Raw genomic sequence first — 21,888 nt, 5'->3', positions numbered from 1 at the left:
TCCTCATATGGGAGTTTGTTTAATTGTGGTGGAGTTGTTTGTTTTCAAATGTAACTTTCAAAATTGTTGCAATATGAAATCTTTTACGTTTGTTTGCTTCTTTTTTATTATTACTATAATTCTTATTAGAGTTCATAGGGGTTTGTTTTGTAATGTAACTTTATAAAACACGGGGAAAGATTAAAATGGATGCATTTCACAACAAAAGCTAATGTGAAAAATTGATAGCAATAGAGTCACAGAGTTTAAGACCAGAAGGGATGACTGGATCATCTAGTGTGACATCCTTAAGAGGAGGTTGAATAGAAATAATACTCTCTCAGATGTAATAAGGTTGATAAAGGGAAATGAAACATAAGACAAGGGAAACTCCTAACAAACAATATGTGTATTTCTGTTTAATTTTTAGGCAAAAGAGATACAGAAATTGGTAAGTGTCATTATCCTTCCTCTGACAAGAAAATTTTAATACCAGATTGAATCCTCATGAGGGAGCTTGTTTAATTGTGGTGGATGTGTTTGCTTTTAAATTTAAGTTTTAAAATTGTTGCAATAGAGAACCTTTTTCATTTGTTTGCTTCATGCTTTTTATTATAGTTATTATCATTCTTTTCATGGTGTGTGTAGGGTTTTTTAATGAAACTTCATGAATTGTGGAGAAAGACTAAACTGGATGAATTTCACACTAAAAGCTAATTTGAAAAATTGATAAGCAATATAATAATAGAATCACAGAGTTTAAGACCAGAAAGAATGACTGGCTCCTCTTGTCCAGTGTTCCAAAAGCTGTGGGTGTGCCCTGCTACGAGTGCACGAAGGAATGTGAGCGGGAGGGGGTACATGGCAGGGCCCTAGCGAGCTGCCATGGGGCATGGGGAGGTAGTGCCACCCAGCCCCTCTCTGCCCCAACTCCAGCTCCAATCCCATCCCAGCTTCGCTCGGTCCTATGCTCCACCCCCAGCCCAGGTCTGGCCCCAGCTACAGCTCCACTCCACTCCCTGCTCCGTCCCCAGCCTCTGCTCCACTTTTCCCCCAGCCCAGCTCCCACCCCAATTGCAGCTCCACTCCCCCGCCTGCCCTGCCTCCACCCCAACTCTGCCCTCAATCCCTCGCCACCCCCAGCCCAGCTCCACCTTTATTTCCAGCTCCTCCCTTATCTCCAGCTCTGCTTTCAGCCCAAACTCCTGGACTCAGCCAACTGTTGTGTAATGGAGCAGGGAGGGGGGCCTGAGACAGACTCCATTACTGGTAAGTGGGGGTGTGACAGGAAAAGTTTGGACACCACTGGTCTAGTCTGATCTCCGTAAGCGGAGTTTGAATAGAAATAATCTCTCAGTCTTAACTGTCATATTGATGATAAAGAGGAGTTTCCCTTTTCTTGTTTTATTTCTAACAAACAATATGGGTATTTGTGTTTAATTTTTAGGCAAACGAGATATAGAAATTGGTAAGTGTCATTATCCTTCCTCTGACAAGGATTTTTTTTTTTTTTTGTAAGTGAATCTTCATGTGGGAGTTTGTTTAAATGGTTTGGAGTTGTTTAATATTAAATTTAACTTTTACAATTTTGTTGCAATACGAAACCCCTTGTTTGTTTACTTGCTTTTTATTATTATTCTTTCTTGTGGGCTTTAATGTAATTGAATAAAATGTGGGGAAGCGCTAAATCTGATAGATTTCACACCAAAATGTCATTTGAAAAACTGATAAGCAATAGAGTCACAGAGTTTAAGACCAGAAGAGAGCCCTGGATCCTCTTGTCTGATGTCCGGAAGAGGAGGTTGATTTCTCTCAGCCTTCACTGTCGTATTGATGATAAAGAGAAATAAAACCTAAGGAAAGGGAAACACCTAACAATAATATCTATTTATTTCTCTTTAATTTTTAGATAAACGAGATAAAGAAATAAGGAAGTGTCATTATCCTTCCTATGACAAAAAACGTTTCATACCAGTTTGGATTCTAATGTGGGAGTTTGTGTAGCAGTGGTGGAGGTGTTTGATTTTAAATTTAACTTAAAATTGTTACAGTAGGAAACCTTTTTTGTTTGCCTACTTTGTTAATGTTATTAGTCTTTTGGTAACTTGCGTGTGTGGGGGAGTCAACTTTAATATAGCTTTATAAAATGTGGGGAAAGACTAAACTGGATGAATTTCACACCAAAAGTTAATTTGAAAAATTGCTGAGCAATACAGTTATAGATTCATAGTGTTTAAGACCAGAAGGGATGACTGGATGGTCTAGTCCAGAGGTCTTCAGACTGTGGGGCAGCCCCCTGGGGCATGTGGAGGAATGTTCAAGCGGGCGCAGGGCTGGATCAACTCTTCTGGAGGCCCAGGACTATTAGAGTTTGTGGGGCCCCCTAGGCTCCGGGGTAGAGCCAAAAATGTGTGATTCAGAGTGCTGGAGGTGGCGGTGGATTGGGGCAGGGGGTGGGTGTGGAAGAGGGTGAGGGCTCCGACTGGGGGTGAAGGCTCTGGGGTATGGATGGGGATGAGGGCTTTCGGATGCAGGAGGGGGCTCCAGGCTGGTGCCAAGGGGATTGCAGTTTGGGAGAGGGCTCAGGGCAGGAGGTTGGGAGTGTGGGGTCAGGGAGGGAGTTAGGGTATGGGAGGGGCTCAGGGCAGGAGGTTGGGGGTGTGGGGTCAGGGAGGGAGTTAGGGTATGGGAGGGGGCTCAGGGTTGGGGTGGGGGTGGGGTCTGGGAGGGAGTTAGGGTGTTGGAGGGGGCTCAGGGCAGGAGGCTGGGGGTGCAGGTTCTTGGAGGGAGTTAGGGTGCAAGAGAGGGCTCAGGGCTGGGACAGGGGGCTGTGGTTTGGGGCACTTACCTGGGACAGCTCCCTTTTGGTGGCGCAGGCCCCAGGGAGGCGGGGCAGGTGGCTCCGTGCGCTGTCCTATGGTCGCATGCAGGCACTGCCCCCCACAGCTCCCATTGGCTGTGATTCCTGGCCAATGCAAGCTGTGGGGGCGGCGCCTGCAAGTGAAGGAAGCGCACGGACTGAGCTTCCCGGCACTCGCAGCTCCAGCCCAGCGTGGGAGTGGAGAATGGCATGCCAGCGCGCAGATCCACCTCCCCGCCAATGCCAGGCTGGGCTAGAATGCAGGGGCTTTAGGGGCTGCAGCCCACGGCCCCGGGCTAAGGGGGCCTCACAAAAATATGTGCACTTTTGGTGGTCTGGAGATCTTTTTGCCGGGCCCCCGTTTGCCTGGGGCCCTGGGCTGCAGTCTCTAAAGCCCCTCTCTTAATCCGGCCCTGAGCAGGTGCAAGGCAGGGTCCCTGCCAGCCCCCATGGGGAGAGGGAAGGGAGCCCCACCCAGCCCTGCTCTGCCCCCAGCCCAGATCCAATCCCATCTGCAGCTGTGCTCCACCCCCTAACCCCCCATCAAGCTGTGGCTCCTGCCACAGTTCCAGACCTCCCCTTGCTCCGCCCCCAGGCCAGTTCCTACCAAATTCCCTCTCCTCCCCCAGGCCAGCTCTGCCTCTAGCCCCAGCTCCTCCCCCATCCCCAGTTCTGCACCCAGCTCCGCCTTCAGCCCAAGAGCCACTGCTGAGCCAACTGGGCAGTAATGGGAGGGGGGGGGGCACAGACAGATTCCATTACTCAAGAGGGGAGTGATCGGAAAAGTTTGGGCCCCACTGGTCTTGTCTGATTTCCTGAAGAATAGAAGTAATCTGCCTTAACTGGCATAGTGATGATAAAGAGAAATAAAACTTAAGAAAAGCAAAACACCTAACAAACATTTTGTGTCTGTCTGTTTGAATTTTTAGGCAAACGAGAGATAGAAATTGGTAAGTGTCATTCGCCATCCTCTGAAAAGAATTTTTTTTGTAAGTGAATCTTCATGTGGGAGTTTCTTTAAATGGTTTGGAGTTATTTAATATTAAATTTAACTATTACAATTTTGTTGCAATACGAAACTCCTTGTTTGTTTACTTGCTTTATATTATTATTCTTTCTTGTGTGCTTTAATGTAATTGTATAAAATGTGGGAAGCGCTAAATCGGATAGATTTCACACCAAAATGTCATTTGAAAAACTGATAAGCAATAGAGTCACAGAGTTTAAGACCAGAAGAGAGCCCTGGATCCTTTTGTTTCATGTCCTGAAGAAGATGTTGATGTCTCTCAGCCTTCACTGTCGTATTGATGATAAAGAGAAATAAAACATAAGGAAAGGGAAATTTGTAACAAAAATATCTATTTATTTCTCTTTAATTTTTAGACAAACGAGATAAAGAAATAAGTAAGTGTCATTATCCTTCCTATGACAAGAAACTTTTTGTACCAGTTTGGATTCTAATGTGAGAGTTTGTGTAGCAGTGGTGGAGGTGTTTGATTTTAAATGTAACTTAAAATTGCTACGGTAGGAAACCTTTTTTGTTTGCTTACTTTGTTATTATTATCAGTCTTTTTGGTAACGTGTTGGGGGGTCAACTTTAATATAGCTTTATAAAATGTGAGGAAAGACTAAACTGGATGAATTTCACACCAAAAGTTAATTTGAAAAATTGCTAAGCAATACAGTTATAGAGTCATAGTGTTTAAGACCAGAAGGGATGACTGGATCCTCTAGTCCAGAGGTCTGCAGACTGTGGGGCAGGCCCCTGGGGCATGTGGAGGAATGTTCAAGCGGACGCAGGGCTGGATTAACTCTTCTGGGGGCCCAGGACTATTAGAATTTGTGGGGCCCCCTAGGCTCCAGGGTAGGGCCAAAAATGTGGGATTCAGAGTGCAGGAGGTGGCAGTGGATTGGAACAGGGGGTGGGTGTGGAAGAGGGTGAGGGCTCTGACTGGGGGTGCAGGCTCTGGGGTGTGGATGGAGATGAGGGTTTTCGGATGCAGGAGGGGGCTCCAGGCTGGTGCCAAGGGGATTGGAGTTTGGGAGAGGGCTCAGGGCAGGAGGTTGGGAGTGTGGGGTCAGGGAGGGAGTTAGGGTATGGGAGGGGCTCAGGGCAGGAGGTTGGGGGTGCAGGTTCTGGGAGAGAGTTAGGGTGCAAGAGGGGACTCAGGGCTGTCGTGAGGGGCAGGACAGGGGGCTGTGGTGTGGGGTGCTTACCTGGGACAGCTCCCTTTTGGTGGCGCAGGTCCCAGGGAGGGGGGGCAGGTGGCTCCGTGTGCTGTCCTGTGCTCGAATGCAGGCACCGCCCCCCACAGCTCCCATTGGCTGTGATTCCTGGCCAATGCAAGCTGTGGGGGCGGCGCCTGCAAGTGAAGGAAGCACGCGGATTGAGCTTCCCGGCACTCACAGCTCCAGCCCAGCGTGGGAGTGGAGAATGGCATGCCAGCGCGCAGAGCCACCTCCCTGCCAATGCCAGGCTGGGCTGGAATGCAGGGGCTTTAGGGGCTGCAGCCCATGGCCCTGGGCTAAGGGGGCCCCGCAAAAATATCTGCACTTTTGGTGGTCTGGAGATCTTTTTGCGGGGCCCCTGTTTGCCTGGGGCCCTGGGCTGCAGCCCCTAAAGCCCCTTTCTTAATCCGGCCCTGAGCAGGTGCAAGGCAGGGTCCCTGCCAGCCCCCATGGGGAAAGGGAAGGGAGCCCCACCCAGCCCCGCTCTGCCCCCAGCCCAGATCCAATCCCATCTGCAGCTGTGCTCCACCCCCTAACCCCCCATCAAGCTGTGGCTCCTGCCACAGTTCCAGTCCTCCCCTTGCTCCGCCCCCTGGCCAGTTCCTACCAAATTCCCTCTCCTCCCCCAGGCCAGCTCCGCCTCTAGCCCCAGCTCCTCCCCCATCCCCAGTTCTGCACCCAGCTCTGCCTTCAGCCCAAGAGCCACTGCTGAGCCAACTGGGCAGTAATGGGCGGGGGGCACAGACAGATTCTATTACTCAAGAGGGGAGTGATCGGAAAAGTTTGGGCCCCACTGGTCTTGTCTGATTTCCTGAAGAATAGAAGTAATCTGTCTTAACTGTCATAGTGATGATAAAGAGAAATAAAACTTAAGAAAAGCAAAACACCTAACAAACATTTTGTGTCTGTTTGAATTTTTAGGCAAACGAGATATAGAAATTGGTAAGTGTCATTCTCCATCCTCTGAAAAGGATTTTTTTTTTTTTTTGGTAATTGAATCTTCATGTGGCAGTTTGTTTAAACATTGTGGAGTTCGCTGTAAAATTTAACTTCTACAATTTTGTTGTAATATGAAACCTCTTTTTTTGTTTACTTGCTTTTTATTATTATTCTTTTGTGGAAGGGTTAGTGTAATTGTATCAAATGTGGGGAACCACTAAAGTGGAGAGATTTCATACCTAAAGCTAATTTGAAAAACTGATATGCAATAGAGTCACAGAGTTTGAGATCAGAAGGGACCACTGGATCCTCTTGTCTGATGTCCTGAAGAAGATGTTGATTTCTTTCAGCCTTTTCTGTCATATTGATGATAAAGAGAAATAAAACATAAGAAAAGGGAAATGCCTAAAAAATACCATTTATTTCTCTTTCATTTTCAGAGAAACGAGATAACGAGATAAGTAAGTATCATTATTCTTCCTCTGAAAAGAAACTTTTTGTACCAGTTTGGAGTGTCATGTGTCTGTTTGTTTAATTGTGGTGGGGTTGATTGCTTTTAAATTTAAATTTTAAAATTGTTACAATAGGAAACATTTGTAGTTAGTTTGTTTGCTTTTTTATTATTATCATCATCATCATCACCATCATCATCATTCTTTGGGGGTTTGTTTGTTAATGTAACTTTATAAAATGTGGGGAAAGACTAAACTGGATGAATTTCACACTAAAAGCTCATTTGAAGAATTGATAAGCAATACAGTAGTAGAGTAGGTAATGGGCAAAAAAATATGGCCCAGGAGGAATTGTGCGAAGGCCCTGGTGGACTATCAGCACCTGAGATGATTAACCTCCCTCCACACTGCAAAATGGGCATGTAACCAACCTGAATTAAAGTGGTACCTGGGCTATCGCCTCTACCGAAAGTCTTGCCAGCTAACCTGGGTGCAAAGCACCACCAAACTTGAGTCAGAGTTTTTGTGCTGGCGCATTAAACAGGTTGGGGCAACAGCCAGATAAGCTCCTGAGCTAACTCTGCAGTGAAGATCCACCCTGGGAGAGAGACACTCATGCAGTCCAGTGGAGGTTGTGATGAACTTATAACTTTCTTTTTCCCTCAGTGTATTAGTTTGTACAATATTGAATCATGCAATACATGTTCAGATCTGCTCTCCTCTCTAATTATGTGGCTGGTTTTAGGGTGGAGAAGATCCGTGGCACCTATAGAAGAAGGTAACTCAAGATTATATTTTATCAATGTCCAAATATTCGTTCCAATGAGGCAATGTGCCTCTTTCTTTCTATTTGGGAGTAGAGGAGATAGTTCAGGGCAGACCTCCCCAGCACCCTTCATTTCACGGCGCATCACAAGGTGAGGTGGGGTTTGTGCCTATGTCCTACCACACCATAATGAATCTATAGCATATTGCATCTACTCTTCCAGCCTCTTCACTACCCGCATGTGCCCTGCACCCTGCAGAGATGTGTGATAGCAGCTGCCACCCAATGCACAGAACCAGTGGGACATGCACCTCCACAGCCACTTCTCCAGGGGGAGTTTGTTCTATCTCCCTGTGCTGATGTCCGATCTCCAGTGTCCCTTTGTTTCTTCCTTCATCTTTTCCTCTGTGAAGAAAGCCAGGAGCTCTGCAGTCACCCCACACTGACGGGGTGAGCAGGGACTGTGTCTGTGTGAGACCCTTGCTCCAGTCTCAAGCAGAGGAACAGAGCCTTGATCACAGACAGGGGCTCCCCTGGCTCCATTATACAGATCTGGGAAGCTCCTGTGATCAGCACTGTGAGCTTGTCTGTTTTCTCCTCTCTCCATCCACCATGACCCCAGCATGGTCTTGTCTCTGGTAAACAGGACGTCACTTTAGTCTCTCCATCACTAGCATGACCCTCTCCCTCTTTCCACCAGCCACCTATTCTGTACCTCCTCCCTAGTGGAGGATCTGCCACTGGGACAATGGGGCCTGTGCCCAGGGGCTCCGGAAAAATAGACGTCTCTGTGCCCCAACCCGCTCTGCCTGCCCAGTGCTGCTGCCAGAGAGTGGGGTCAGGGCTCGGGGCTTTGCCCCGCTCCCCCATCCGCCCAGAACTCCAGCCATGGAATGGCATCAGGGTGCGGGGTAATTCCCCAGCAGGAGTGTGGGGAGGGGGGAGGTCTGCAGGCAGAAGGGGTGGGGAGGGGCCCTCACTTGCTGTGGCCCATGGCCCCACAAAACCTTAATCTGTCCTGGCTCCCCTCACACTCGTAGCTTCCACCATGAACCCGCTTCCCTTGTTTAGCCCCTCAGTCCCTGCCCCAGGATAATGTACTTTTGTGCTGCAACTGCTGCTCAGCAGTGAAATTCTGGGCAGGTTCAATCCTGGTACCATTTGGCCTGTTGCTGTCCAATCTGTGACATTTCAGAGCAGGCAGGGTGCAGTGGGAAGCCCCATAGCAAAGTCCAGCACAGGGGCAGCTGGGACACAGAGAGATTTAAGGTGGGAGGGGGAGGGGAGCTCTGTCAATGTTCACTGAATTTTACCATCTGCTGGGGCTCCCAGAGTCTCTAGTCCCCTCCCCGGGGAGAGGTGGGGGCAGGAGGGGAAAGATTCTGAGTCCCAGGTCTGGCCCACCTGATACTTTCACCCTGTCACTGACCCATCTCTCCCCAGCTCTGTGCTGAGATCTCTGAGCTGATGGGTAAATCCTGGAGGAAGGAGATTCTCTGAGTCACTCCCCAGCTGGGGCAGATTCTGTCACTATCACCATCAAACCCTCCCCCAGGGCCGAGCTCTGCCCCTCACGCTCTGATTCTCTCTCCCCAGCGAATGTGACTCTGGATCCAGAAACAGCTTATCCCCAACTCGTCCTGTCTGAGGATCACAAAAGTGTGAGATACGGAGACACACGGCAGGATCTGCCCAACAACCCTGAGAGATTTGGCACTGAGCGCTTTGTGCTGGGCTGTGAGGGATTCACCTCAGGGAGACATTGCTGGGAGGTGGAGGTGGGGGGTGGGCTACTCTGGGCTGTGGGGGTGGCCAGAGAGTCTGTGAGGAGGAAGGGACAGATCAGCCGTAGCCCTGAGGGAGGGATCTGGGCTGTGGAGCGATGTGGGGGTCAGTTCCAGGCTCTCACCTCCCCTGTGACCCCCCTGCCCCTGAGCCGGGCCCCCAGCAGGATCCGGGTTTGTCTGGACTGTGACCGGGGGCAGGTGACATTTATCGATGCTGGTGACGAGGCCCCGATCTTCACTTTCCCGCCGGGCTCCGTCCCTGGGGAGAGAATCCGACCCTGGTTCTGGGTGTGGCTGGGATCCCCGCTCCGACTGCGTCCCTGAGACATGCAGCAGGGGGAGGAACCAGAAATCAGCCTCTCTAGCCTGACACACCCCAGTCTTTATGACCTTGGAGGACTCCCGTCTACCCAGCCCCTGGCTCCTCATCTCTATGACCTGTGGAAGCCCTTCCCCTTCCCTTCAGCCCCAGGCATGTCCCCCCAGCCTCCACAGAAAATATTGCGCCCCTAGGAGGAGAGTTTGGGGTTTACTGTGATGTGTCACTCTCCAGGCTGTGCTCTGTCTCTGTCTCTGTCCTGTGCACACCCGTGTCAATCAGGAATTGCTCAGCTGTGCTCTGCGGAGAGGAGACTGGCTGCACAGGGGGCAATCCATGACTTGGTGTTGCAATGCTGAGCATCACAGGGCTTAATTTGTAGGCAACTAAAAAATCATCGTCTGCAACTCTGCAAAGCTGAATGAGGGGCCTAAACTCCCTAGACAATGCATGGGCATCACAGGCACCTTAAAGTGCGATTCACAAAAGCCAGCTCACTAGGCGGGAAACCATCTAAGCTAGCCAATGGGAGAGGCGACAAGCGGGGAGGGGTGTCCTAAGCCCTGCCCCCTCTCACAGACAGGTGCCTAAATCAGGGCTGCAGAGGGGCATCTATGTCTGCTTAGCCACCCACAGACGGGAACCCAGCGCCTGATGTCAGGTGGCTCAGGCCCCTAAGGCGTTTCTTGCTGGAATGAGGTAGGCACCTGCATCGCTCCACAGGAGGGGGGGAGAGAAGCAGGAGGTGGTTTTGGTGCTATCACCTGCCTTATAACATTTAGCCCCATGGTGAGAGCACTCAGCTGGCACATGGGAGACCCATGTTCAGTTCTCCCATCAAGCTGTGTACAGCAGCTCGTCAACATGAGTACCAACCTCAGGCAAACACTTATAAACCAGGGAACAGACCTCCCACTGGTTGTGTGTCCTGTATTTAGATTTCACCTACGAGGTATCAAGTGAGAACCATAGAAACAGGAACTGTTACAGTGTCACCGTGAGATGTGATTGCTGAAGCTACTCGCAACTATTCATATTTCCCATGATGATTTGCTATTACAAATATGAATTCCATGGCAGATTGACGTCCCTCCGCACAACGCTGATGAAGCTTAGGATGAAGAGCTCAGAGTAATAAAAAGAATATTTTCAGAAGGAACTAATGTGCAGGAGTAAAACTGCCCAGACTGGATTCCAAGATGAGTGAAACTCAGGGGAACAGGGACAGTGGCCGGGACACACGGATGAAGCGCTGGGCGGCTTTACGCAGACACAGGAACTGAGACCCAGATTCTTTAAACACTAGAAGCAGGTGTGACAGTGAGATCTTTGTGGGGGCACCTGTAAATATTTCATTGGATCAAGTCTCCTTTAGCAGCTCAGTAACATCTTATACAGGGGGCGAATGGCCCTGTCCGGGCTCTGCGATGCACTGGACCTTTAAGGACACGGTCCTGGGAAATGGGAGCTGAAATCCTGGGAAGGGGGGAGGAAAAGCCGCCCCCCCAAATTTTTTTCACCACTGCAGCTGGCTCAGCCCATCTGCAGGAACTTTTATCCCCTCTGCCCCTCATTATTCCTGGGTTTCCCCCACCGCCCTGCTTGGCAGGGTCTGTACCCCGGCTCTCACCTCCCCCCTCTGCTCCCCACGTGCCTCTTTCTCGGGCTCCCCCCGCCCCACACACACCGGGGGCTGGCGGCCCCTTTCCTGGACCCAGGGCGGGAATCGCAGCCAGCTCCGCTGGGAGCAGCCTGGGGCCAAACCTCCCCCTGCAGCCTGGGTGGGACGGGGGGGAGGCAGGTCACTCTCACCTTCCCTCCAAGCGGGGCCCCCCTGGGGCAGGGGCCGGGAAGGGGCCTGGCCAGGCTGGGGCTCTGCCCTGGGAGAGGCTCCTGGGGAACAGCGGGAAGGGCCCTGCTGGAGATTCCCCTCTCCCGGCTGCAGCCAGGGCTCCGGGCTCCCAGCACCAGCCGCCGGGGCTCGGGGATCTCGCCAGGAGCCTGGAGCCAGAGTCACCGCAGCGGCTGCGAGTCACTTCCTGCTGCCGGGCCTGAGCCCAGCGATCGCTCCCCCCAGAGCCGCCTCCCAGCTGCTCCTGGGTCCTAGCGATAAACCCATCGCGCTCCAGCATCTCTGTGTCCCGCTCCTGTTCCACTCACAGGCTCCCATCACGACACCTAGCTCAGGGATTCTCACAAACAAATTTTTGCGGCTGCTCAGAGCTCAGCACCATGGGGCCCTCGTCCTCCATAGACTGTAATGCGAAGAGACACACAGGCATTGTATAGATGGGGAAACTGAGGCAGGGAGAGGGCTGGTTCAATAGGCCCCTATTCAGTGGCTGCAAGGGCCAATGCAGACCTTAGCAGCAGCTAGGCAAGTCACGAGCTCCAGCCAGAGCTGCAGCCCTGGCTTAATGGTCCTAAGGGGCTTTGCCAGGGTGCAGAGTACAAGAGGTGCAGCTTCACCCTGGCCAAATCCTTCTATCCCTTTCCGCCCCTTCCTCCTCCAGCCTGTCCGTGCCCCAACCCCACTCCCTCCCGCCCCTTCCAGGAGCACTCCCTGTGCCTGCAGCTGCTGGGGAGGAGACACAAACAGCCAGGCTAGCCGGCACAGGAGCCAGAGCACAATGATGGGCTGGGTCCAAACGTCAAGACTCTCTTTTGATTTAGGGTCCAAATTTGGGTCCTGACCTAAGTGCTGAGGGGCTGGTTCTCCAAGGGACTGGGCACCCACAGCGCCCACTAACTCCAGCTGCAGCTGCGAATGCAGGTGGACCACATGCCCTGGGTAGTAAGAGGAGGCCCTGAGATATAAACCCTTATCAGAGGCCCAATACGAGGCCTGAGGCCTGAACTAAAGTAATGGTCAAGACGTTGCTAACATAAAGCAAAGTTAAGCTGTGAGCCAGAGGCAGGCCCGGCTCACAGAAGCTGGCAAGGAAAGGGCTGATGCTGCAAAAAGAGACATACCTAAAAAGTACTGAACACTAGATAGCAGAACACTCCAATACTTGTACATTCCACACATAACAAGGAACAGGCCGACCCATCCCAATGACAGGGGCAAAAGGGTAATATGATGGATAGAGTTGTTTTGATCGAACCAACATGTACAAGGTGAGAGGCGGCACCTTACTACGTAGAGGGGTTGTACCTTGCTGCGTAGAGGGGTTGCACCTCAATACGTCAGGAGTGATGTGTAACTTGTTTGTATCTGTGTATAAGAATGCATCCGTGGGGCGGTGTCTGGGTCCGGCCGAGGGGGTAGTGGAAAGTCCCGCCACTAACTGAGCCGGGTCCATTGCCAAGAGGCACCTATTAGTAATATGCCCGGTAGACTAAGTAATCTACGGGGAACTGCAATTGTGTCCGAGGTCGCAATAAACCTCGTCGACGTGACTTTGCATCTTACTAGACTCTGTGGTTATTGGGGGTTCTCGTCGGGTTTGCTGGGTCAGCTATCTGCAGAGCTGGGACAGCACACAGAGGGAACACGCACGCAGCCGAGTGATATCAGCATTGGAGAAAGCAGAGCACCACACCGGTAGCATCTGACAACACCCTGAACTCCTGTATTTCGAGGAGATAAACCGAGACACACAAAATTAGGCCACTGCTGTAAATTTAGGCCTTACCGACTTGCCCATTAACAGCAGGACGTGGGCTAAGTCTCACTGTAAGTCGCTGTTTATACTTGGTCACTGCTCGGTCCCATGACTGTAAGCAGCAGAGGTGCTGACCCCATGGGGGCTCCAGATAGGGTGACCAGATCACCCAAGTCAAATATCGGGACGCAGGGGGGGTGACGCGGGCGGGGGGCGGGGGCGTGGCCAAAAAAAAAAACCACACCTTCCTCCGCAAGCGCTGGAGGGAGGCCCGGGAGACTCAGGGGAAGCGAGACTCAGGGGAAGCGCGGGGCCGGGGTGAGTAACAGTCCGGCCTGGCCCCGAGCAGGCAGGACTCAGTTGGGTGGTAGGGAGAGGAGGGGGGCGGCCCGCGGGGCCAGGCGGCGGCTGTTCTCACCCCCAGGCAGCGGGACTCGGGAGCAGCCGCTGCAGCAGCTCCCACTGCTGCGGGGGGAGGAAGCGGCCATGGCGCTTGGCAGCTGCAGCTCTGGCGCCCCCGAACTCCCCGAGCCCGGGTCTGCTGCGGGGACCCAGCAGCGCGCACGCTGCGCCCAGCCCAGCCCCTGGCCAGTCGCATCTGGGCTGCTGCCCAGCTGGTGCTATCGCACGGCGGCCCCGGAGTGGGGGCAGCAGGCCCCAGCCCCCCCGTCCTGCAGGGGAACGAACGGGGCTGGGCGGCCGATGCCTCCACCCCGGGGCCGCTGCGCGATAGCACCAGCTGGGCAGCAGCCCAGACGCGACTGGCCAGGGGCTGGGCGCAGCGTGCGCGCTGCTGGGTCCCTGCAGCAGGCCCGGGGGGTTCGGGGGCGCCAGAGCTGCAGCCGCCGAGCGCCATGGCCGCTTCCTCCCCCCGCGGCAGTGGGAGCTGCAGCATCGGCTGCTCCCGAGTCCCGCTGCCTGGGGGTGAGAACAGCCGCCGCCTGGCCCCGCGGGCCGCCCCCCTCCTCTCCCTACCACCCAACTGAGTCCTGCCTGCTGGGGACCAGGCCGGACTCTTACTCACCCCGGCCCCGCGCTTCCCCTGCGTCTCCCGGGCCTCCCTCCAGCGCTTGTGGAGGGGGGAGGAATGGTGAGCCCGCGGAAGAGGCGGGGATTCGGGGAGGGAGCCAATCGGGGGAGGAGGGGGCAGGGGCGGGGTGGGGGGGGTGTGCGAGCACTTCCGGGCTCCAGGCTCTGGAGCATTTCCTTGTTTGTCCAGTGTCCCGACCTCACGTCGGTCGGGACGCGGGACAAACAAGGAAATATCGGGACAGTCCTGATAAAATCGGGACGTCTGGTCACCCTAGCTCCGGACCTCAAACACCCATGGAAAAAGTATAGTGGGAGCTCAGCACCCACCAGCCACAGCTGTTCTGCGGGGCTGCCAATGAGCTGTTTGGTGGCTAGGGGAGGTGCCTGGGGGAGGGCGGAGAGTAGTAAGCTGCTGATTGGCTGTGGCTTTCGGGAGGGGTTGGAGCAGGAGTGGGAAGAGGCAGACAGAGGACAAGGCCTTAGGGGAGGAGGCAGAGGGGGGTCGGGAAGAGGCAGAGCAAGGGCAGGGCCTCAGGGGAGGGGCACAGTGGGGGCGGGGCCTCAGGGGCAGAGCAGGGGTGGAGCACCCCCGGGGAAAAATAAAAGTCAGCGCCTCTGGTAAGCAGAGACCTAGCAGTGAAAACCCCAATTATATCCCCCGTGTCTACAGGCAGCCAATCCCCCAGGGATGTAACAAGTTCATAATCTTTCCCACTGGATGGGTAAATCCACCATTTTGTTCACAGGGTGAAAACCTCAAGGCTAACTTGATCAAAGTGAAAGTAGAGAAAATGTGGCTCCTGTCCACACTGTGCTGAGGTGCCCTGGGGAGACGTGGCTTTCACCTGGTGTCCAAGCCCCTGCCCAGTCTCAAGAAGTGTGAGGGGGTGTGAGTGTTGTAGGAACAGCAGTGATCTGTATGCTCTGTATGACTATGCTATGTATAACCTGTATACTCAAAAGGTTTGTTACACTCCCCTCCCCCTTTTCCGGGAATGCTTGTGGGATAAATGGGCTGGTTGAACAGCTGGAAGATCAGGAGAGCTTCCAGGTAGACAAGGTGTCTGGGACTCTAATTAGGCAGCGCTCACATACTCAATGCACGGACACTGTATGGACATTGCCCAAGGTGGAGTGTTACCAACCAGACGTGGCCAAGTCGCGAGTCATGACACTCTGATTAGGCAGCGATCACACACCCTGTCACGGACTGTGGGGGGGACACAAGGCCCTGCACCCCCGGCTTCCTGCGATTCACCATGACTCTCAGCCAGCCAGTAAAGCAGAAGCTTTATTTAGACGACAGGAACACAGTCCAAGACAGGTCTTGCAGGCACAGACAACAGGACCCCCTCCCCCAGTTAGGTCCATCTTGGAGTCCCAGGGGCACCACAGCCCCATTGGGGGGTCAGAGTCCCATCTGGGCTCCCCTTCATTACTCCAGCCAGCTCCTGAAACTCCAACTCCCTCCAGGTCTCTCACCCCTCCTCCCCTGGCTCCTCCCCCACCCTTTGTCCAGTTTCCCGGGCAGAGGTGTCACCTGGCTCCAACCCCCCTCCTGGGTTCTCACGTTACATGCTCAGATATCTTCCCTCAAGGCCAGTCTCCCATCCCCCAGTGCAGACCATCCCAGCCAAACTCCCCACTCAGCATTCAAAGACCACATTAAGAACAGTCCCAGTTCGTCACACACCCAATGCATGGACACTGTCCGAGGTGGAGTGTGACCAACCAGACGTGGCCAAGTCGCAAGCCATGACACTCTGATTAGGCAGCGATCACACACGCTGTCATGGAGTGTGGGGGGACACAAGGCCCTGCACCCCCGGCTCCCTGCAATTCACCATAACTCTCAGCCAGCCAGTAAAGCAGAAGGTTTATTTAGATGACAGGAACACAGTCCAAGCCAGGTCTTGCAGGTACAGACAACAGGACCCCCCCCAGTTAGGTCCATCTTGGGGTCCCAGGGGCACCACAGCCCCATTGGGGGGTCAGAGTCCCATCTGGGCTCCCCTTCATTACTCCAGCCAGCTCCTGAAACTCCAACTCCCTCCAGCATCTCTCACCCAGCCTCCCCCGGCTCCTCCCCTAGCCTTTGTCCAGTTTCCCCGGCAGAGATGTCACCTGGCTCCAACCCCCCTCCTGGGTTCTCACGTTACATGCTCAGGTATCGTCCCTCAAGGCCAGTCTCCATCCGCCAATGCAGACCGTCCCAGCCAAACTCCCCACTCAGCATTCAAAGACCACATTAAGAACAGTCCCAGTTCATCACACACCCAATGCATGGACACTGCATGGACACTGTCCGAGGTGGAGTGTGACCAACCAGATATGGCCAAGTCATCCCTAGTCGCAGACCGTGAGGAGCAGGTCCTTAAAAGGAGAAGGGACCATGTGCTCAGCAGTACTTGTACCTCCCGTAAAGGCCCTTCACCCAGACCGCCTGGCCAGTGGTTTGCCGCGTTGCATTGCATCGTGCCTCGGAAAGATTTACCTTCATCACACCATCCATCGCTGTGCTGTGGGACACTAACCTTGAAGAATTCTGACATCTCCAGTGCCATGCCTATCCTGGGAGCGTGAGTATGCGAGTGTGAGTGTGACCCCCCTGCCCTTCTTTTGAGCTTAGTTATCAGTATAATAAACGTGCTGCTTTCTGCCAAACTCTGGTGGGTCATTAGTCCTCCCTAAGCTTACTAACTGGCCCAATTTCAGGTAACATTAATGGTAAAGAATGCAGGTAGCTTAGTGGAGGATTTGACCCAAGAGTAGGGGTCCCCTGGTGCCCCCCAGTGCTCTCTTAAGTGGGTCCGGCTTGAGCCTGCATGAAAAAGTGGTAGGCTAGCAACCCACTGCAGGGAGAAAAGGACGCCATTCTTGAGTGCCGGTGTAGGGCAAGGGAGAGAATTAGGTGTAAACCCCCTGGTGCCCCCTGGTGGTCTCTTGGGTGGGTCTGGCTCGAGCCTGTGTAAAAAAGGTGGTAGGCTAGCAACCCACTGCAGGGAGAAAAGGACGCCGCTGCTAAGTATGCCACCGTGGAGCAAGGGGAAGAAAGAGGCGAAGCAGCCCGAGTGAGAATACACCGCCCGGGGTGTTGTTAGAATGGCTCCAAAAGAAAGGGGCAGACCCCTGGATGCCGGGGCGGTTCCACCTGGGAGTACAATTCCTGAACTAGAGCTCATGTTGGATAAATATGTACTTATATACGGTCCCAACAAGGCGGGACTGGATCGTGCAGCCGCCTGGCTGCTGTGGCAAGCAGGCTGGCAATGGCAGGCGGCAAAGAGTCAGCTCACCACTGAAGTAGATTCACTCCAGGACTGATGTAATGGGTTGGAGAAGGAACGGGATATGTGGAAGGTGCAGGCTCCGATTGCTAGCGCCCAGGCGTCTTCCCTCTCTGTAGCTGCAGTACAGGTGGTGGCAGCAGAGGAGGAGCGGGAGCGGGTGGAAGTAGAGAATGCTGCTCTGAGCCAGGCAGTTACCTGCCTGAAGGTCTGGGGGGCTTATTCAGCCTGGGTCGCCGCCGTTGGGGTGAAAGCCCAGGGGGGAGGGACCATATGATGATTGGAACAAGGATATCTGGTGTGATCTGGATCCCCCGGATCCGGACCACGGATGGCCAGACCCCAGACACCGTGTTGCAGCGGTCCGGAGGGTGGTCCGAAACTATGGGCCTGCGCCCACAGGGGAAGAGCAACCCGAAGTACCGGACACACTGTGGCAGAGACCGAGTTCATGCCCGCGCAAGCAATCGAGTTAGGATTAGAGTGAACCACAGGGTCCAATACGAATCCACTCCAGGGGCATCCAAAGCGGCAGCCGCTTTGCTATCATGCACCGGAGCCAGCCATGAATGCCCGATACAATCCCCGGAGCAATTAATCAAACAGGTGGCCTCAGTGGCCGAGGCACAGGGGATCCCCCATCCCGAGAACATCTGGTTTACGGATGGCTCTGCGTTGCAAGTAGAAGGACAGCTGCGTATTCAAACACTGTGTCTGAATCTGCTGGATCACAGTGTGGTTTGCAGCTGGTCCGCGGGTTCAGCTCAGCTAGCAGAGTTAAAAGCTATAGTTGAGTGCCGGAGCCTGTGGGCTGAAAACCTGGGACCCCTAGTGGTGTTTAGTGACTCAAAATATGTAGTGGAGGGTACCAGGAACTGGATGTGGCAATGGGCTCGAGATCAATGGAAAAGTGCAGATGGGAAGCCATTAGCTCACAAGGAAGATTGGCAGACTGGGCACCAGTGGGTGACTGCCCATCTGGGGCAATTGTAATTAACACATGTGGGGGGTCACCAGAACCCCAACTCTACCCCGGAGGCTCTCTATAACCATCAAGTGGATGTGTTGGCTAAGATCCGAGTAGTAGCCGCTGTTACCACCAGACAAATTACAGGCTGCTGAAGATCCCTCAGAGCTGCCAGACTTGGCACCTGGAAGGTGGGATCGACAGGATATCATCTGTTGGGCCCATGGACTAGGGCATGAAGGGATAGAGACCACCTACCAGCGGGTCCGAGAAATAGCCCGCTGGCCGGGACAGCGACAACAGGTAACAGACTGGGTTAAAAACTGCCTGATATGTGCTATGCACAACGCTTGGGCTGGGGGGTGGGGGATTAGAGAAGCAGTTACCCTTAGCCCACTAACGGCTACCTGGTGGCCCATGGGCTCGGGTCCAGTTGGATTTCATTGAGGGACTCCCACCAGGCCTACAGGGACAAACCTGCTGTCTGGTAATAATTGATGCTTTTAGTGGGTGGGTCGAAGCGTTCCCTATGAACAGACACATGGCAGCGGATACAGCCAAGGTGGTATTCAGGGAGATCATATGTCGGTAGGGATCACCAGAAGTCATCGACTCAGACCGGGGCCCCCAGTTCATGTCGGAGGTGTGGGAAAGCCTCCTGTCTACACTGGGTATCCGGCAACAGCTGCATATACCCCGACACCCCCCCAGCTCCGGACAAATGGAACGCATGAACAGGACCATCAAGGAGTCACTAGGTAAGGTTCTGGAACATCAAGGCGGGTCATGGGTGGAGAAATTGCCCCTTGTATTGGCCACAGTCCGCAGCCGAGAACGCCTCAATTCCCACCTTACCCCATATCAGCTGTTATTCGGAATCAGCATAGTTCTCCTTCGATCAGTCCCAGGGGTCCTGCCCCCCGCACAGGATCAGCCCGAGGATTGGGGATTCTCTGGCCTAAAACCCTCACTGAAGAAAAGCCAGCTCTACCACAGCAATTGCAGGAAGCCACGAGTAAGGCCAGAGTCAAAATGGACCAGGGGCGGTCAGCAGTGGAACCATGGGACATCAGGACTCAGGTAATGTATTGTAAATTCGCCTCTCGTCCTCTGCAGGCGAAATGAGAGGGACCTTATACCGTGGTGAACAGGGCAGGAGCAACAGTGTATAAAACCCAGAGGGAAAATGGGTACACCGCAGACAACTCAAACGAGCAGGGTCCGCCGCGGTGGGAGCGCTGTGCAATTTCTTTCTAAGCTTCTATCTTTCAGCCTCTGAACCAGAACATCAGGAGAGCTGGTACCAGCTGAAGAGCTACAGAAATACCATGGTTACAGTGTCGCGACCAAGTCTGTGTTCAGTGCTCTGTGTTGTATGTTCTGTGTCTGTCTCTGGTGGGTGTCCTGTGCTAGCATTGGGTCCAGAGAGAACCGGGATACTACACTAGACAGGGTAAATGTCTTTTCCTCTCTCTCTACTCACCCCATCTCCAGCCAAATTATCAATCACATCCACCTCTGTCCAAAAGACTTTGGTCCCCAGGTTTAATTTTTTGTTAGATTCTCTAATAATCATTTTATTGTTGATTTTTGTTATTGATACATTTGTATTGTTAGTTAGATTTTCTTGTATTGTTAATTCCACACTTTCCTCTATGCACCCTGGTTCTACTTCCCCAAGCCCTGAAGGGTAGTTCATGGGCCCCCATAACCTGAACAACTAAATGTTAGTTTAAGTGTCAGCGATTTCACCAAGTTCTCTGTTCCTATGTATCTCCCAAAGCAGTTTAACCTTCCATGACAACTGTGGTACTCCTACAGATCTTATTTGTTGTATGTACTTAAGGGCTAGGGTTGACTTTTTTGTTTGATGGTTATTGCAGCATCAAACTTGGGCCTCATTTTATTTGTCAATGTACCAAATTATTATAATGGTGATGGTTTTATCGTATTTCTACTTATGATTATGATTGTTTGCATTTATGTTTATGTTATATCTGGAGTTTAATCAGTTATAATGGTTTTAGTTATATTCACCTAGTTATGATTGTTTGGTTTGTTTGCAACAGATCACCTGTGCCCTACAACAATCAAGGGGCAGAGTGTTTTAGGAGCAGCAGTGATCTGTATGCTATGTATACCTGTATGCTCAAAAAGTCTGTTACATTCCCCCATCCCCCTTTGTCTCCTTTCCCTCTTTGAATACCTGTGAAGTGGCTTTCCCCCCACCCCTCCCTCCTGGAATGCTTGTGAGATGAATGGGCTGTTTAAAAAGCTGGCAGATCAGAAGAGCTCCAAGGTAGACAAAGTGTCTGGAACTCTAATTAGGCAGCAATCACACATCCAATGCATGGACACTGCATGGACACTGCCTGAGGTGGAGTGTGACCAACCAGATGCGGCCAAGTCATCTCTAGTCACAGCCATGAGGATCAGGTCTTTAAAAGGGGACGGGGACATGTGCTCAGGCTCTCTCACAAGCTTGTATCTCCCATGAAGGCCCTTCGCCCGGACCGCCTGGCCAGTGGTTCGCCGCGTTACATTCCATCGTGCCTCAGGAAGACTTACCTTCATCGCACCATCTATCGCTGTGCTGTGGTACACTTACCCTGAAGATCCTGACATCTCCAGTGCCGTGCCTGTCCTGGAAGCGTGAGTATGCCGATGTGAATGTGACCCGACTACTCCCCCTTTCCCCCCCTCTTCTTTGGAACTTAGATTTCAGTGTAATAAACGTGCTGCTTTCTGCCAAACTCTGGATCATTAATCCTCCCTAAACTTACTAGCTGGCCCAATTTTGGGTAACAGGTAGCGTTTCCATATTGCTGAGATGCCGAGGTTGGGCACAGGGAAGAAGGGAGCCGGGGATGTCAACACACCTGGGCAGCCTGGAAGCCAGGCCGACCCCCATCACTGAGGCAGGGGGGAGATGAGGAACCTGACAGCCCAGCCAGTCTCCACCTGCCCCTCACCGCATATACCTGTGTTGGGATGACAGAGACTATCTTTGCCCCACTCACCCCACATTGATCCCTCTTGTGACTAACCCCCTGTGCCCCATGTTCACCACTGGGTATGATTCTGATATATAGTGTGCAAAGTGTGCCTGGTGAGGGATCATTGGAAAACTCATGAGCTGTTCAATATTGTGCCGTTGAAATGTGTGTGACACCAGTGCATGTAGAATGGGGAGATTTTACTGTATGGTTGTTACTAGGGTGACCATATTCCAGGTGCCGAAAAAGAGGACACTGCTGAGGGATGGGAACTGGGTCGGGGGGAGGAAGCTGTGGGTTAGAGGGGTTGTGGTGGGGGTATTCATAAGGTGAGGGCAGTGTCAGTCGCTGTCACAGTGTCAGGGTGCTGCAGGGGCAGCTCCAGGCACCAGCGCAGCAAGCGTGTGCCTGGGATGGCAAGCCATGGGGGGCGGCCTGCCGGTCGCCTGACTGCCATGCTTGGGGCGGCAAAAACCATAGACCCGCCCCTGGGGCGCTGGCACAAGCCCACAATGCAGTGACAGCTGTCAGTCAGTGCCTATCTGCGGGACCCCCTCCTCAGGGCTGGGGCCTGGGTGGGCAGGATCCGGCAACAATCAATCAGCTGCAGGTATGCAGGGGAATGGACCAATCAGCTGTGGGTGAAGGGGAAGAACCCAATTGGGTA

At 52.9% G+C, this 21,888-nt stretch overlaps 2 protein-coding genes across 8 annotated transcripts in view; both read left to right on the top strand.

Moving 5' to 3' along the window:
* The window catches only part of LOC101946744 (serine/threonine-protein phosphatase 1 regulatory subunit 10), a 345,369-nt gene that overhangs the window by 295,893 nt on the left and 27,588 nt on the right, over positions 1–21,888 (top strand). The window lies entirely within an intron of this gene.
* On the top strand, positions 349–12,823 carry LOC103307177 (butyrophilin subfamily 2 member A2-like). 4 transcript variants are annotated; one of them, XM_065563235.1, is made up of 7 exons: positions 349–1,248; positions 1,427–1,447; positions 4,223–4,243; positions 5,990–6,010; positions 6,448–6,468; positions 7,205–7,237; positions 8,822–12,823. In XM_065563235.1, the coding sequence occupies exons 1-7, from the start codon at positions 1,209–1,211 to the stop codon at positions 9,334–9,336; spliced, it is 672 nt and encodes a 223-aa protein (XP_065419307.1). In that variant the 5' UTR covers positions 349–1,208; the 3' UTR covers positions 9,337–12,823. The 4 variants fall into 4 exon arrangements, with proteins under 4 accessions (XP_065419307.1, XP_065419308.1, XP_065419309.1 ...); XM_065563236.1 differs by lacking the exon at positions 4,223–4,243; XM_065563237.1 differs by lacking the exons at positions 4,223–4,243; positions 5,990–6,010.

This window comes from Chrysemys picta, chromosome 12 (assembly GCF_011386835.1).
Source record: "Chrysemys picta bellii isolate R12L10 chromosome 12, ASM1138683v2, whole genome shotgun sequence".
Classification (NCBI taxonomy): domain Eukaryota; kingdom Metazoa; phylum Chordata; order Testudines; family Emydidae; genus Chrysemys; species Chrysemys picta.
This window is presented reverse-complemented; position numbering and strand designations above follow the sequence as displayed.

Coding starts and splice junctions, on each gene's coding strand:
- LOC103307177 (XM_065563234.1), top strand. CDS start 7,075: ATGCAGTCCAGTGGAGGTTGTGATGAACTTATAACTTTCTTTTTCCCT. Junction 7,238..8,821: donor CGTGGCACCTATAGAAGAAG/GTAACTCAAGAT, acceptor CTCTCTCCCCAG/CGAATGTGACTCTGGATCCA.